The sequence below is a fragment of the Sciurus vulgaris genome (assembly GCF_902686455.1).
Source record: "Sciurus vulgaris genome assembly, chromosome: 4".
NCBI lineage: Eukaryota > Metazoa > Chordata > Mammalia > Rodentia > Sciuridae > Sciurus > Sciurus vulgaris.
This window is the reverse complement of record NC_136464.1, coordinates 16,227,383-16,245,374: the sequence shown is the minus strand read 5'-3', so window position 1 is coordinate 16,245,374 and position 17,992 is coordinate 16,227,383. Positions and strand designations below refer to the sequence as shown.

The 17,992-nt window shown below is 37.6% G+C and overlaps 1 protein-coding gene across 1 annotated transcript in view; it reads left to right on the top strand.

The window, feature by feature from the left end:
- Positions 1-1,908: 1,908 nt before the first annotated feature.
- Positions 1,909-17,992, top strand: part of TDRD1 (tudor domain containing 1) — a 44,596-nt gene continuing 28,512 nt past the window's right edge. The window contains exons 1-6 of the mRNA XM_079137924.1: positions 1,909-2,037; positions 8,879-9,209; positions 11,282-11,340; positions 15,283-15,427; positions 16,649-16,754; positions 17,433-17,496. Of these exons, the coding sequence (XP_078994050.1) occupies positions 8,885-9,209; positions 11,282-11,340; positions 15,283-15,427; positions 16,649-16,754; positions 17,433-17,496 (699 nt within the window). The 5' untranslated portion in view covers positions 1,909-2,037; positions 8,879-8,884. The remainder of the gene's footprint in view (positions 2,038-8,878; positions 9,210-11,281; positions 11,341-15,282; positions 15,428-16,648; positions 16,755-17,432; positions 17,497-17,992) is intronic.

The following is a 17,992-nucleotide window of genomic DNA, read 5'->3' as shown; positions in this document are numbered from 1 at the left end:
GCTACAAGTGGGGGGGATCGAAGAACCTGAGCTATTTCAGTACTTCTATTGTCAGTAATGACATTGGCATTTGTTATTCCTGAAATGTGTTTCTGGACTTCTAACTAGTCTAGTATAAAGCATATGTATGTGTCTTTGAGAACCAAGTTTTTCACTATAAAAGAAATACAAATACAAAATAAAATGAAGTAATGAAATTATGCTTGTAATAGAATATTTAGAAATATGAGAATGAACTCAATGCATTTTTTCCTTAAGAAGTTGGGACTGGGGATGTTACTCAGTGGTAAAACACTTGCCTAACATGTGCCAGGCCCTGGGTTCAAACCCCAGCACTGAAGGGAAAAATAATAAAAATCTGCTCACTGAAAAGGCCTGGAACAGTAACCAACCTAATGCATACCCCTATTCTACAGACTATGATCCCTAAATATAATTTTCCAGTGAAAGTTACCTGGATTGAAAAAGTTACAAGTTTTGATTCCAGGTTTGGGGCAAAAATGTACAAGATAGTCCTAGGGAATGTTAGTTATATGCTACTCAGATATGGGCTTCACATAATGGCTTCCTTCAGAAGTATTTAGCGTGTGCGTGTGTGTGTGTGTGGAGGGGGGACTTCAGAGTGGAAAAAAAATCTAACAAACATATTTCAGCAAGAGAAACAAGTCCAACATCAGTTGTCCAAAAATCATGTTCAGACCAGACCTGGTGGCATAGGCCTGTAATACCATTAACTTGGGAGGCTGAGGCAGGAGGATTGCAACTGAGAGGACAGCCTCAGCAACTTAGCAAGACCCCTGTCTCAAATAAAAAATAAAAAGAGCTGGAGATATAGCTCAGTTGTAGAGAGTCTCTGAACTCAATCCATACTGCTGGAAAAATAAGTAATAATAAAATAGAAATAATATTTGTAGGATATGCAATTGATGTGATCAATGAAAATGGCACTTTACCCTTGTCATCTTCCAATAACTCATAACTCCACTTTTATCATAAGGATATCAACAATGGGGCTGGCATCCTGCAAAAAGCCTGACTCGTGGTCATCAAAGAAAAATTTGAGAAACTGCCACAGCCAAGGAGAGTCTAAGGAGACATAACTAAATTAATGTTATATCCTGATTGAGATCCTGGCTCACAAAAGGGACAATAGCTTGGGTGGGGGAGAACCTAAGGAAATCTGAATAGACTAATTAGTCAACAATATATGAAGATTGATCCTTAAGTGTAAGAAATGTATCATACCAATACAACACTTTAATAATAAGGGAAACTGTACTTTTTTATTTATCCTATACATCTCCAACTTTTCTTAAAATACAAAATATTAAAAAAGAAAAAAAAGATACAAGTCTGTTTTTCTTTTTTTTTTTTTTTTTTGCTTCAAAACCTTGTAGGAAGAGTGCCTGGGATGCAGATGTAGACAAAACTGACCATAAATTGATAATGTTGAAATTAGGTGACGGGTGCATTGGACATAACATTCCTCTGAATTTGTTATAAAAGTCTTACACACACCAAAAAAAGATAAAAATATTTGAGCAACACCAACAAATGAAATCATATGCCCTTAATCAGACACGCACGCACACGCAACAGGTGAATTTACTCTCCAAGACCAGGCGGAAGTGGTGCCTCAAAAGACTTTCAAGTGGCTGAAGCGATCCAAATGATTTTCGCAAAGGAACTAGGACAACTTTGCCACTTTTCGGCAGGGGAACCTCGGGATCCTTAGCCTGAGCCCACCCCTGATGCACCAGACCCGCAGAACGCTCGGAGCAGCAGAGCCAGAGCGCGGCTTCCAGGCACAGCGAGGGCGCACGTGGGGCGTGGCGGGAGCACGTGGGGCGTGGCGGGGCGCACGTGGGCGCCGACTGCGCAGGCGCCGCGCTGGAAGCGCGAGGCCCGGCTGGACATAGAGGGTGAGAGGAGCGCGGGGAGAGCACCTGGGCCGCGGAGCTCCCGGCACTGGCAGCCTCCACCACGGCCAGGCTTCAGAGACAGGTTGGGGTCAGCGGCCCTTTCACCTCGTTCCAGGTCAGGGTTCCCAGGCGCCAGGGTGAGGGAGAGGGCTGCCTGAGGGTGACGGGACTTCCTTCAGTCGTTGGAGGCCGGACGTTGGGCGCTGGACGTTGAGGTTGGGCGTTGAAGTTGGGCGTTGAGCGGGTACAAGGCCTGGAAGTAGAAAGAGGATGGAAGGGTGGAGGAGACCGTGGAACTCTGGCTGAGAAGGGCAGGTCGAGGATAGGAGGTTGGGTGTGGGTGGATTCTGTGCTGGTTGGAAGGACCGGATGCTCAGGGATTGGGGTGCCGGCAAGCAGGGCCGGCCCTGCCACGGTTTTGGAAATAGTACTTCCAGGCATGAGTCCACAAGATATAAACATTCTAATTCTCTCCGAAAGAAGTGTGTGATAGAAGGGCTTTTCTTAAATTCAAAGCTCAAGTGCAAACAATACTAATTGATTCTTCCCCCAGCACCTGTAGGAGACAAAGTTGCACCGCCGCATTCACTGAGTTGTGAGCGAGCCGGCGCTGGTTTGCCTAACGGGTGTTGTAGCGTCTGCTGTGTGTCGGTCGCTTTTCTGGGGCCCCAGCTGTAAATAGTTTTCTCGGTTGGTCCTCGGGAGTTAGAGCGGGTGCTTTAGTTCCCTCGATGAGACGCCACGGTACTCCATACGAAATTGCGCAGCTCGGGGTGGCCTGCATTTTCATCTCAACTGGGTAAGGTGCGGGCCAGGGAGGTGATAGGTTATTCAACTTCCCTTTACTCGTTTTGAGGAACAAATAGACATTAATGCTCAGATTTTCATCTTAAACGTGCGAGCTCGTTCCTCAAGAGAAGGTACTTGTTTGTGGGAGTGGATATGAGAGCAGAGGGTTGTAGCTCGGTTGAAGAACGCTTGCCCAGCCAGTGCAGGCCCTGTGTTCCCATCCCCAGCCGGAGGCGGAAGTTCTTGAACCGCAGCCGCCAAGCTGGGCAGTTTCGGTACAGTGCCCTTTAATCTTCGTGATTAGGTCTTAAGAGGAAGTTACTACTGATATCCTCATTTTACAGCCTTCGAATACTAAACAGATGCAGTGATTTGTCCAAGACAGCAAAGTTAAGTGATGACGCTGGGACTTGGATCTGACTTTAAAACTTTTTATCTACTAAACTACTGAATTTTGTAGCTTTAAGACAATGCTTTCTTTGGGTAGAATGGTTTTCCTTGAAGTTTGGGCTTACCAGGAAGACAAAAGCAAACTTTAAAGAAGGAAAACCATTACATCTAAGTATTTCTGCATGTACTTCATGTACTTTCCTTATTAAAAGAATCAATAAGGGTTGACTTTAGCTCTAGGCTCTGGTCTCCTAGAGGAAAGAGGGCTTACTTCACTGTTTGCAGTGTATCCTGGGAGGATCCTAGCAGCTTGGGGGTGGGTGAGGGGAGAGTAGTCCAAGGGGGTAAAAGAAGGGACCCTTCCTTAGGGAGCTTGGCATCTTACTGGTGTCAAAGCAGGAAACACTAAACAAAGACATGCAAAGCTGAGGCTTCATTTTTTTTGTCAGAACTGTAGAAATCAGTCACTACCAGTCTTAAATCAGTGATTCCCAATCCTAAAAATATAAAGATCTTTTTTGATAAAGATATTTAGGGACTTTCTGAATTAACCTCTTGTATTAGCTAAGGAAACAATTTCTGTGAATTCTGAGATGATTAAATACATTTTTATTTATCACTGAGAGGTAACATTATAAATATGGGTTTTATATTGGGGAAAATTGTTTTGTTTTAGTATTAGGTGAAGTTAGCCTATGGAGTATCATGACCCTTGCATCATTATCTGTCACATCTTTACATATGTTTATCAGGAATCTGTCATGAGAGGTTGAAAATCACAGCATTATGCCATAGGGTCTTAAGATTAAATATGCCCCATGGTTGACACTGAATTAAGTAGATATAAATGCAAAGTCTTATGGTTTTTTTTTTTAATGTAAACTCAATCTTAAAAGCCTGATATGTCCCAAAATCTATGTTAAAGTTCATAGAACTGTAAATCAAAAGTAAAATGTCAATTGAATGGTACAATAAATACATATTTTTTTAAAAATTCAAAAATTCTTAGGTGATGGATTCACAGCAGTTCTGACTACCTGTTCCACAAGCTAATGCATGCATGGAAGTAGAGGGTTCAAAGTCAGGGATGTCATGACTTACCTGTGTACCTGCTGTCAGGACACATCTGCAATACTGTGCTCAGCTGCGAGAGTCAGATCTGTATGAGAATCTGATTAACTAGAGAAAGTCTGGAATCTTGAGGAATCTGAAAGGTGTTGTATGAGCAGGTGAAGGACCTGGGAGAAAGGGAAATTGACTGTCTCAGATGTTTGAAGTGTTGTCACAGGCAGCAGAAGTCAGTCAGTTGAGAAGAGAACCATTTTATAAAGAATATAGTACCATTGACTGCCCCCCAAATAAAGTATGACGCTTCTGATCCTGGAATGCACTGCATGTTCTGGGAAGTTCCTGAATAGGGAGAAGCAGTGAGGTATCCTTCAAACCTAAATAAATATTCCATGATATGCGGACCTACCTTTAAACTTAAATCCTTTACTTGCCTCTTTAAGTTTACAGTAAGTGAAAGATTGATGTTATTCTTAAAGTCAAATATATTTACAGAATTTATATTTGAAAGTGTGAGGCATGATGTTCTGCTGTTAAATTTCAGTAAGCCTCATAGTATCTAGTTCTCCATTTAATACTGCTGGGTGTCTTTTCATCTGTGAGTTTCATTTTCCTTGTCCAGGTTGTCATGAAAACCATAGTAGGGCACATAAAATAGTTTTTTCCTCATATGAATATCTTCTGAATGCCTTATTGTACAAAGTACCTTGCTGGGTGCTGTGGGGAAATCAGATTTTTGTTTATTTCTAGTATGACATGGTCCCTCTACTCAATTTAAAATAACTTAGAAGACCAGTCTGTAGGGACTGAGGCATGGTGGCAAGGAACTGACTGGATTAACTGGCGCCTTAATAAATTAAGGCAGGCTATGAAAGGCTGTCTCAGGAGCACTGTGCAGTGTGCCAGAGTGGTGCCACTAGGCAAGATGATGACTGTATCCCAACTATATGACTTCAATATTACTGCGATCCGTTTACTGGGCTCAGAATTAAGTAAACACACTTTTGGAAAAAGGTTTATTATTAAATGGTGCTTCAGTCTTTAAAATGACTTTAGGTAGTAGAAGCATTGTCTAGTAGAAGCATTATGGTTAACTCCTTACCCCACCCCCACCTTTTGCTCCCTATTTTATGTGTACAGGATTTTTTGGGTATTTAGGATTATTAATGGGAAGATTTCTAGAAGTTACTAAGTTAATGACTAGGAATATTTTTAAGAACCCATACACAAATACACACATCCAAATTGCTTCACAGAAAGAGCATACTAATTCATATCCTTCAGTAATAATCTTTTTCCCTCATATTTTTATTGGTGCATTATAGTTGTACATAATGGTAGGGTTTGCTGTTACGTATTCATATATGAACACAATATAACAATATAATTTGACCCATATCATTCCCCAGTATTTCTTCTTTACCTCCCTTTCCTTCTTTTCCCCTCCCTATCCCCTTCCTCTACTCTTAATTTCCTTTCCAATTTCATGAGAACCCCCACACACCTTTTACTTTTTTCTCTCTCTTCCACATATGAGAATGAGGGACCTTTTTAAATGTAGCCATTCTGGGCAGAAATAACAGTTACATTAATTTGAATTTTTTTAAAATGTAAAGATGAGGTTTTATGTTTTCCCCCTTATGTCCATCAACTAATCATCCTTTTTACATGACATTCATCCTTCTGTCGAATTTATTTTATTAGCATGTATATCGATTGTGCTGCAAAGAATAGAAAACCCTTAGGCTTATTTGTGTGCCACAACAACTCTGCGCAGGAGCACACTGAGCTCCTCTGGTGGCCCGGATGCCACTGGAGGCTTGGGCTCTTTACATTTTATACTCTGCTCTCCTAAGTGTGTGCTTACTGGTTTTTTCATAGCAAGATGAGTGATTTGTGTTCAGTCCTCAGATCCATGTTGCAGGAAGAAAGGGATGAAAGACTTTCAGCCAAATCAATCCCTGTTCATTAGGAAAGGGCAGAGCTTCCTTGGAAACCCCGAGAAACACTTGAGAACTTTGACTACTGCCAATAATGTCACTAAACTTAGCTGGCAGGTCAGAGACTGATGGTGGCATTTGGGTCGGTTATAATATTTGCTCGTAGTGTCTGCATTTTTTTTTTTTTTTTTTTTGGTACCAGGGATTGAACCCAGAGGTGCTTAAACACTGAGCCACATTCCCAGCCCTTTATTTAATTTTTTATTTTGAGACAGGATCTCTTGAGGTTGTTTTGAACTTGAGATCTTCCTGCCTCAGCCTTTGAAGCCACTGGAATTACAGGTGTGTGACACCATGCCTGACAGTGTCTGGATTTTTAAAATTTATCTCACTTTTGAGAAAGTATCAAACTTACCATCTGTGTGGTAATACTTATTTCCTGGCCTATTTAACATTTTTAAATTTAATTGTTCATGTAGTCACATTTACTGTCATTTCCTTTGTGATATTTTACCATTTTTAAATAGCAGCAGCAAAGACAAAAGCCTTTCCCTGAGGTTAGTGTACACTGTGAAGAGTGGACGTGTCTGGCATGATGCTGGGGTTTTTGGAGTTAATGTGGTCTCTGTAGCCCAGTATATGATCAGTGTTAGAAAGGTGAATTTTGTTGGTTGTATTGGTCCCTATTCATGTTACTAAAATATTCCTAATCATTGCTTGTTTTCTGTGTTTTGAATAGTAATTGTATAAGGGAAGTGTGTCATGGATGGAATTTCTTCCCCAGTCTTTTAATAGTACTGAGCATTAAACCCAGGGGTTTTCTACCACTGGGCTCCAGCCCTTTTATTTTTGAGAGAGCCCTGCCAAATTGCCCAGACTGGTCTCAAACTTGAAATCCTTCTGCCTCAGACTCCCTAGTAGCTGGGGTTACAGGTGTGTGTCACCATGCCCAGCTTCCAGTCAGGTTTTGCCTAATTCATCTCAGTGATATTAGTATGACTCAGTGATTCTTGGCTACTCTCTTTCTTCAGTGTGTTTCTTTTAGTAAAATATCTTTCATTGTCTAAATGTTTTCTATGTTGAGTTCTGTTTTATCTACTGTTAATGCATTCCACTTTTATTTTGATTATTTGCATAACACATTTTTAGTCCTTCTATTTTTAGCCTTGCTGTATAATTTCTGTGTTATGTGTACTTTTTGTTTATAATGTCTGACTGGATGTTTTTCTCCTTGAGTCTTTCTCTTCTAATTGTAACTAACCCTTTAATACTTGCATTACTTGAACATAGTTCTGTCATATTATTTGATATTTTCTATTTACCATGCTTGAATTTTTTCCTGTTTGATTAAAATGTTTTTCTTTGATTTTTAAACTTATACATTCTACTTCTATTGTAGTTACACTGTATTTATATTTCTTGTACCACTTAGTTTCCCAAGCATTCATATCCCCACCAGCCAGTTTTCCTCTGGAGGTTATTTTCCTTTTGTAATTTGACATATTGCTCTCTCTCCTTGTTGTAGCCAGTGTTGGGGTTCTCAGTGTGTTCCTCTACTGTAGGAAGATTTTTGGTACAGCTCTGCTTTCCCTGGCAGCTGCAGCATCTCCCACCATAGCTGCCCACCTTGAGTCCTTCTGTTAGGGATCTTCCTGGAATCTGGGGCACTTTTGAGTGCACCTGTGTATTTCTTTCATAAATTGCACTACTATGTGTTGTCTCTGAATTGGGGCCAATCTAATTTATAAAACAAGAAACGAGATGGAAGTTTTAGGTCACCAAGAGGAAGGATTTTCCTGCCCATTTATTTTTTGTTCAAAAACAAAGTTAAACAGCAGTTGAGGTATTGCTCATTAGTTTTATTCATTGGTAACTTTTTTTCCCCATCTGAACAGTTTTAGGAGAATAAACAAAACTTTTGCCTACGGTTAAAGAAAAACCTGATCACTACTTCAAAAAGAATTGTTTCTACTTTAGGTGCTTCCCCTGGACAGGCACTTGGCATCTTTAAGAGTAGTAGGAAAATGACACGCCAGCATCATATCTTTGAGGCACTTTGCAACAAATGAAACTTGGAAATTTTATAATATTTCTAACATTTTTAGAGAAAGGTACACTGATAGGTCCTGGAAAGAAATTGGTACAGGTTACAATGTATGAAGTTCAGCTGGAGATTATCAAAGCAGGGTGCTTGGGAAAACTAGGAGGAACAGGGATCAGTTGAGATGGGTTGTGAAGGATGGCTAGGACGGTCGGCAGGTGGGCGAGCCAGGGCATTCTGGGTAGCGGTCAGCTAATTTGAGGACTTGGTGCATCGTAAGGTAGGAGAGAGTAGAGGGGTTCTGAGAAGGTAGAAAGGTAGGTCATGACCAGATTTAAATAAGAGCATCTATGGCATTACACCAGTGAGGTGTAGGCTTTAGATTGGAAATATTTCTTTTAAAGCATGAAAGACCTTCTCCATCTCTTGTATTTCAAAAACTTTGAAAAGTGAGGAATGGTGTGGAACTCTGAGATTACTCTCTTAATATCTCTTGAGTTGATCTTTGGTTTGTAACTGAATTCTGTTAAACTTGGGAGTTTGTATTTACCCATATAGAACTGTTGTTCTTTTCTTATGCCTTGTAGGCCAGGTTTTGATGTAAAGGTGAAGTCTGCTTTTGAATCATTTGTGGGAATTATCCATTAAATATTTGAAAAAAATCATCTGGACCTGCAGTTCTACTTTTGCAATTAAAAGTCACCTTTTAAATATATTTCATTCCTTAGACTCCTATGAATGTTAAGTTACCGCCTAATATGATGTCAAGAAATAATTTAGAAGCATCGACTTGTAAAATGACTGAATCATTTAGTTTTGAAAAAAATGAAAGCAAGCTTCCACCACACGATTCCTTAAGAAGTCCTGGAGCACATCATAACCATCCTAATTTCAGGTTGAAAAGCCCAGAGAATGGAAAGAAAAAGAACAATTTTTTGCTTTGTGAGCAAACCAAACAGTATTTAGCGAGTCAGGAAGACAGTTCAGTATCTTCAAACCCTAATGGCATCAATGGAGAAGTAGTTGGATCCAAAGGAGACAGGAAGACCTTACCAGCAGGTGAGTAAAAACCCAAGGCTTGAAGATGGTGGTGGTTTCTCTGACTTACCACAGATATGTTTAACTACACTAGTGGGCTAGTAACAATATTGCCAAATGACAAGTGTTTGCATTTAATTATCAGTTTAGAAGGGACAAGTACCAAGTGGCTAACTTTGGCTTGATTAATCCACAGAAAAGATTACTCAGCAGAAAATGGCTTCAGAGAAGTGCCCCCACTCTACAATCAGAAATACACTAGGAATGTGGAAAGGAAGTGCATTGGATTATTTATGGGTTTTTCAAAGATTGGCTATACTTTAAAAAAAGCATGCAAATTTTATGCAGGTAGTAGCTCACAAAGATGTATTTAAGATAGTAACCAGTTTCATGTGATTTGTTTTATCATTTGTTTGGTCCTGATACTGAAAACCTGCTTTTTAAGGAGGGTAGGCCTTAGCGAAATGTAATCTCTTTGAATGTATGTGAGTGTGAGCTATTAACATTATGTTGATGTAATTCTCAGAATGCGATGGTTGGACCTCTAGGGTTCCTCAGGAGGTCAAAACCATCTTCCTAAAGACATTTAAACATTTTTTGCTGTGCTGATTTTATACTAATGGTGCAAAAGCAAGAATGGGTGAATTGCACGAGCCCTTTAAGCTCTATGTAATCTCCAGCCCCACCCTGGGCCAGTGGTCATTGAGTTTTTCATTTGTCATATTCTTGCAATTAAACAAAAATGCCAGCATCAATTAAAATCCTTCATGGAGCAGTAAAAATTATTAATTTTATTAAATCTTGACCCTTGTGTGTAGGTATTTCTAGTACTTTGTGTAATGGAATAAGAATTACTTGTAGCTTTGCTGAAGCATGAAAAAGTATGCATGTGACTGGGCTGTGAGCTGAAAAGGGGATTTTTTTTCTTTGAACATTCTTTTTACTTGAAGGACAAACTTTGTTCTGACTTAAATATTTGTCAAGCATTTTCTCAAATCAACAAAGTGAACTTGTCACTTCAAGGACAACATCTGATGATATTTTATTATCAAGATAAAAGTCTAACTTTCAAGTAGATTAGGATTTCAGAATTTTTGTGTCTACTACTCTGGTTTAAGAGCTCCTTTGTACTTTAAAGAATTCTGGTGAGATGCATGGTGATATTAACACATTTTTGCTGGGAGGGAGATAGGGCCACTTTGTTGGTAGGTTCAAACTCCCAATCCTCCCTGGCAGGTGAAATTTCAGATGTGTGCCACTATGCCCAACTGACACATAATTTTTGATATTGTGTAATGGAATGTTTTGACATTTGACAGCTGGGCATAACTCAGCCGCATTTTCTGGTGGGTAAATACTGTGCAAAGGATAAATCAGTGGGTTCTGAGGTGACAGCATGAAAAGTTCACTGATGTGATTTTAGACTCTGTGTTGCAGCTGACACTTAGACCACCACTTGAGCTTTTGTATGGTGTTAAAGGAAAACTCACAATTATTTGAGGCCATTAAATGCTCCTCCTCTTTACAGCTATCTCTATGGGTGAGGACAGATTTTCTTCAGATAACTAGCAAAGCAGCATATCATGACAGATTGAATGCAAAAGGATATATGTGAATCCACCAGTCTTCTGTTAAGCCAAACATTAAAGAGATATGCAGAACATTTTTCTGTTCTGAAAAAGTTTTTTAAACAATGTTGCCTGTAATGCATTCATTTTTAAATTAATATCTTAAAATTTAGTTTTAATTTCTAATACAGTATGTATTGATAGACATAAACCATGTAAACAAAAGTTCTTTAGGGTTCTCAGTAATTTTTATGAGGATAAAAGGTTTCTGAGTTCAAAAAGTTTGAGAATTGCTGCTCCACTGAATAAGGAAAAATCTACAGTGACAGGAGCAATAGTCAAGAACATTTGAGACAAGTTCTTTTTTCCATTAGTAAGAGTAGGATGTTGCTTATTTATGGTGTAGCTATAAGGCCATTATGCAGTTGCCCTGTTATTTGAATATCACCTAATTATGCTATTTAACATTATTGAAATAAAAAGTAGTATTTGACTTTTATTAGGAATTGTGTTTTTACTCTCCAGGAAACTCAGTGTCACCATTAAGTGTTGGAAATAATTCACCACCCAAAGAAATAAAAACTGTAAGTTTTCCCCCCTATTTTGCATTTTCAGATAAAAGTGTCTAGCATTTTTATATTGCATTAATAAAGAAGTATTTGATTTGTATGTCTCATTTGAAGTCAAATTTACTTTTTTTTAAAACCTACTATCTTAAATAAAATAAAAACTCTTTTCTTTGCGAGTAATTATGTAGATTGAGGTACAGTTAGAAGTAGAGAGAGTTCCTGGTGGTGCCATGCTGCAGTTGCGTAGCATATGCAGCACACCTGGGATATCATCATTGATGGTGAAGACAGAACATTTTCATCATTACAGGGCTCCCTTATGTGCCCTTTTATTGGCCATATCTACCATCCTTCTGGAAGCCAGTAATATAATTCATATTTACGCAATTTTGTCATTTCAAGAATATTGTGTGAGTGGAATTAGACAGTATGTGACCTTTTGGGAGTGGCTGTTTTCACTCAGTAGTTCTCTGGAGATTGAGCTAGGTGGTTGTATGTAGCAGTAGTCTGAGTTTTTTTTATTGCTTGCAGAGTAGTCTTCTGTGGATGGATAGCTTGTTTAACCATTCACACACTGAATGCATCTGGCTTTAGTTTTTGGCTTTTGAAACTAAAACTGCTGTTTCCAAGCTTTTCCTACTTTAAGATAAATGACTAGGGATACAGTTTTAGGTCATAGAGTAGTAGTAGGAGTAGTCCAAACTGTTCTCTGGAATGACTGTACCACATCACAGAATGTGTGAGTGGTCCAGTCTCCTCTATTACCAGAACTTATTGGAGTTCATGTTTTATTTTACCCATCCTTACAGGTGTTGAACAATACCTCTCTGGTTTTAATTTGCAGTTTCCTCATGGCTAATGATATTAAGCATCTTTTCATCCACTTGTTTGTCATCTGTATATCCTCTTTGATGAAATATTTCTTTGTGTCTCTTGTTCATTTTCTAATTGGAGTGTCTGGTTTTTTTTACTGTTGAGATTTTTTTAAAATAGTGTTATTTTGTTTATTTTTATGTGGTGCTGAGGTTCAAACCCAGTGCCTCATACATTGTAGGCAAGTGCTCTACCACTGAGCTACAACCGTAGTCCCTTACTATTGAGTATTTTTTAAAATTATTCATTTTTAAATTTCTTACAGACTGCATTTTGATTCATTGTACACAAATGGGGTACATCATTTCGTTTCTGTGGTTGTACATGATGTAGATTCATACCATTTGGTTTTAAAAGGTTTTTTATTTTAATGTATTTCAGATACCAGTCCTTTGTTAAGCAGTGATGTGCAGGTATTTTATCCTAGTCTGGAGCTTATCCTTTCAGTCTCCTAATAAGGACTTTAGCAAAAGAGAAGTTTTTCATTTTAATAAAGTTCGGTTTGATCAGTTTTGCCTCATGTGGATTATGCTTTTAGGTATCAAATCTTAAGGTCTCTTTGTTGTAGATCCCCCAAATATTTTTTTTTTTTAAAGTTACATAGTTTTACTTTTGTTTTGGTGGTGCTAAGGATTGAACCCAGGGCCTCACACATGCTGGGCAGTGTGCTACCACTGAGCCACATCCCCTACCCCATAGTTGTACATTTTTTACTCATTTCGACTTAATTTTAAGAAACTTAGGCTGAGATTTTATTTTGCCTATGGACGTTTAGTTGCTACATTGTCGTTTGTTGAAAATACTAGGTTCCTCTTCTGAATTGCTTTTGCACTTTTGTCAAAAATCAATTGGGTATATATGTGTATTTCTGGGTTTCACTGTTCTATTCTGGGCTTTCTGTTGTTTCCCATTAATCTATGTATCTACACCTCCAGCAGCATCACACAGTATTGACTATTACAGTATATAATAAGTTTCGAAATTAGGTAGAGTGATTCATCCTACTACATGTTTTTCAAAATTGAGCTATTGTAGTTCCTTTCCCTTCACATATACTGTTTATAATAATCTCATCCATATCCATGAAGTGGTCTTTCTGGAATTTTGATATTACATTAAACCTGAACCTAGAATTATTAACATAATTGCTGTATTGACTATTTCAATATGTGGACATACATCTTTTCATTTTTGTAGATCTGATTTTCTTCACTTTATAATTTTCAGTTTACAAGTTCTATGCATGTTTTATTAGATGTATACTTAAGTATTTCACTTTTTTGTGTTCATAAATATTTTGTGTGTTCTCCCCCATGTTCATTCCTAATATATAGAAATATGATTGAGTTTGGGATATTACATTCTGTGACCTTGCTGAAGTCACTTAGGAAAGGACTCTTTTTTAGATCCCCTTCAATTTTCTACTTAGACATCCATATCCTCTATATAAGACACTTTTATTTTTTCCTTCCAATATGTATGTTTTTATTTCCTTTTCTTCAATTATTGTACTGGCAAGAACTGTCAACGCTGCGTGAAAAAACGGTGACAGTGGACAGCCTTGTTTCCAAATTTAGGGGGAAAACTTCAGTCTTGTGCATTAGGTAGAATGTTAGCTTTGTTTCTGTAGATTTTTTTTTTCATTTTGATGAATTTTTCTCTAATTCCTGACTTTTTTTTTTAATAGTTTTTATCATGAATAGGTGTTGAATTTTGTCAAATATGCTTACTGTTTTGATCAGTGTAGTAGTGATAGGTTTTCCTTTTTTTTTTTTTTTTTTCTTGTATCTAGTCTCTTAAGTGTTTGGAAATAGAGAATCTGTTTCTGCTACTGATTTCAAGTTTGAGTCTGTTGTAGTCAGAGAACAAACTCTGTATGATTAAATTCTCCCTCCCTCCCTCGTGCATGCTGAGCATCTGCTCTACCACAGGGCCACATCCCCAACCCTCAGTTTTTAAAATTTGTTGAGGGTTTTTTGTTTGTTTACTTTTCCCCATGGTATTGGGGATCAAACCCTGGGACTTGTACATGCTAGGCAAGAGCTCTATCACTGAACCACTTCCCCAGACCTTGAGGTTTGTTTAATGAGTCTGGTTATAGTCTTAGTAAATGTTCTGTTGGTGCTTGAAAATAATGTGCATTCTGCAGTTTAAAATGCTGGTTCAAATCATCTATAAATTCCTAATAGGTCTTTTGATGGTGGTGATGTTGAGTTCTTCTGTATTCTTGCCAATTTTCTATCTAGTTATATCTATTGTTGAGAAGAAGTATTGACATAGCTAACTGTATTTGTTTTTTTCAGTTCATTTTGCTTTACAGTTTTCAGCTCTGCTACAAACACGTTTAGGATTGCCACATTCTTGTTTGAGTGACTCTTTTGTCATCGTCCCACTATAATTTTCTTTCCTCTGTAATCTTTGATATTAATACAGCCATATCGATTTTCTTTTAACATTTATGAGGTACACCTCCATCTTTTTACTTAGAGCTGTTTATAGCATCATACTTGAAATGAGTTTCTTATGGGTAGCATATAGTTGAGTAATATCTCTTAATCCATTTGATTATTCATCTGATTTAATGGATTTGATTTAAATCCATTTGATTAAAAATAGATTGAACCCATTCAATCTATTTTTCAACTGGTGTATTTAGGCCATTTATATTATGTAAGTATTGATATTTGAGGGCATAAGTCTGCCATTTGTTTCACTTCTGTTTTTCCTGTCATCTTGTGGGTTGCTTGAACACTTTTTGTAACTACATTTTGATTTGTCTGTAGTGTTTTTCAGTACATATCTCTTTGTATAACTTTCCCAGTGGTTGCTATAGATTTTACATTATAGATACAAAACTTACTGGCATCATCATTATTTTTCAATTTGAGTATAGTGTGGACTCTTCTCTTCCCTTATAGGGTCATCTTATGTTTGTTTTCTGTGTAAGTTTAGGGGTTTTAGTTATACTTGGGAGGAATGGAGGAGAATGCATCTATTCTATCTTACCAAAACAGGCAGTCCCAAATCTAGTATTTAAAGAAGCTATTATCAAGTTCTCATTTTGCATTTCTTTGTTCTTAATAGAAGCCCAGCAATAGTGTGTCTCCTGCACAGTCAAAAAAATCACACAAGTTGGTTGAGAATTCCTTGTCCATAAGTAATCCAGCACTCTTCAACTCCTTAGGACCTCCTCTTCGGTCAACAACTTGCCATCGCTGTGGTCTGTTTGGTAAGCAACTTGCTCTTAGATGGTCATGGAGAAGTCTACATATCTGAAAAATATCTTTACTATGGCAAATTTTAAGCATATAGATTATAAACAAAATAGTATATGTGCGTATATATCTGTGTGTATACATGTCATGTACCCATCATTCATCTTCAGTATGTATTAATGTCCTACCTTTGATCTTCATCTCTACCTTTGCTTTTTTTTTTTGCTTCCTCATTGATTAGTATTTTTGATTTTTTTTTTTTTTTTTTTTTTTTTTAAGGAAAGCATACATACACTGATATTCACAAGCTCAGACACCTATCAAGATACAGAATATTATCTTCAAAGAAAGTTCTCTCTTTGGGGTCATGGCTGTAGCTCGGTGTTAGAACGCTTCCCTGGCAAGTGTTGAGGCACTAGGTTGATCCTCAGCACCACATAAAAATAAATGAATAGAATGAAGATATTGTGTTCATCTACAACTAAAAAATTTAATAAAAAGTTCCTCTCATGTCCCTTTCCCATCACTATACCCCCAAGAAAACCACCATTTTTTCTCACTATAAATTAATTTTTCCTGTCACAGAATTTCATATATATAAGTTGATCTAGTACAAGCTCATTTAGATAAATTTATTTCATTTTGGATAATATTTTTGAGATTAATTGGCATTAAATGTATCACTTTTTGTTTATTGCTGAGTAGTATTCCATCATATGATTACGTCACAATTTATTTTTCAATTTGTTTTAAATAGAATTGTATGTATTCACCCTGACCATGTTTTGATATAATTTATCTATTTTTCTATTGATGAACACTTTGATTGTGTCAGGCTTTGTGCTATTGTGAGTAGAGTCAGTAAATATTTTTATCTAGTCTTTTTTTTTTTTTTTTCCTTCAATACAGGGAATTGAATCCAGTTGTGCTCTACCACTGAGCTACATCCCCAACCAATTTTCTATCTTGAAGTTTGTTTTATTTTGAGACAGTTGCCCAGGCTGACTTTGAACTTGTGATCCTCCTAGTAGGAACTGTCTCAGCCTCCTAGTAGCTGGGATTGCAACTAGAAGTGCAATCTTAATACCTAACCATAAATAGCACAATTCCCTTCAAATGGTCTTCTTGAGGTGATTGACAGTGATGTTTGGTGTGTCTGGTCTTTGGCAACATCTTGATCTCAACAGCACACGTCTGGCGTGTACCACCAGTGATGTCCTGGTTGTGTCCCTCAGGGTCGCTGAGGTGCTCTCAGTGCAAGCAGACATACTATTGCTCCACCGCCTGTCAGAGGAAAGATTGGTCTGCCCACAGCATCGTGTGCAAGCCTGTCCAGCAAAGGTCAGTGTTCATGTTCTTTGATTCATTGGGTAGTATTGAGAAAGGTTTCCCTGGTAGAATAAGGATCTAATCCATTAAACAAAACTGTAGAAGTTGTTACATTCCAGTATTTATTGGTGTATAATGAAGCATACAAATCTGAAGCAAATTGCTCTACATACTTAGTTTTCATGAATACTTTCATTAGTTAGTACATATTATAATTTAGAACCTTAAATAATTTTTTTAATGGTTAGTTTTAGAATGCCTTACTTTCAGTCATGTTTGATTTCCTGAATTTTGGTAAGTTGTAACTCGCATAGTGCCTCTTGAGTTGCGATTTTTAAATGCATAAGTCTTTTTGCATGTCATTTACCAGTTTACAGAAGTTTCACATAGAACCTCATTTTGTCCTCATAACTTTGAATGGATGTAATGTAGGGACTGTTTCCATTTTGCTAATAAGAAAACAGGCTTAGAGACTGTGACTCCCTCCCTTCATCCAGTGACTTTGGGGGAAGTAAGCCTTGCACACACAGGGTGGACTCCTGCATGGACTACTGCTGTGATTCTTCCTGGAGGAAGCTGACTGGCTCTTTATAGATATTGTTCACTGAGAAGTGAACATAATTGTTATTTATGGTCTCCATTATTAAATGCCCCATAGTTTAAGTATTGTAATAAGTTGCTTTATTTCAGTTTCCATAAACTTGAAGATAATAAATCACCTTTTGAAACAAAGAACATGGAAGTGAAAAATGAGGTATGGTATTCTTTGTCTTCATACGAAATTTTAAGTGACTCCACTTTATTGAATAAATACTTAAACCAAATAAAATATTTTAGGTCTGGGGATGTAGTTGGATGTACCTAGTATGCATGAGTCCCTGAGTTGATTTCCCAGAACCTCAAAAAACAAAACAAGAAAATTCAGACTTATTTCTACATTTCTACTAATATTTGAAAACAAATTTCCTGTTAAATCCATTGACTCTAATGATGGGATTTGATGAATTTGGGGGTGAGGCGCATTTAAGAATTATTTATTTCCAGTCTTTTTTTTTCCAAAATTTGACTGTGTCTGTGCAAAATCACTTGGATTAGTAGAGGAGCCCCCACAAATGGGCTCCAGCTGTGTAGTGCACCCTGCAGGGCCTTTCTGTGTGAGGAGAATTCCTTCCTCTTACTAGCCATCTCCTGTTTAAATAACTATAGGAGCTAAATCATTTATCATTTGAAAAGCTTGTGTCCAACTCATT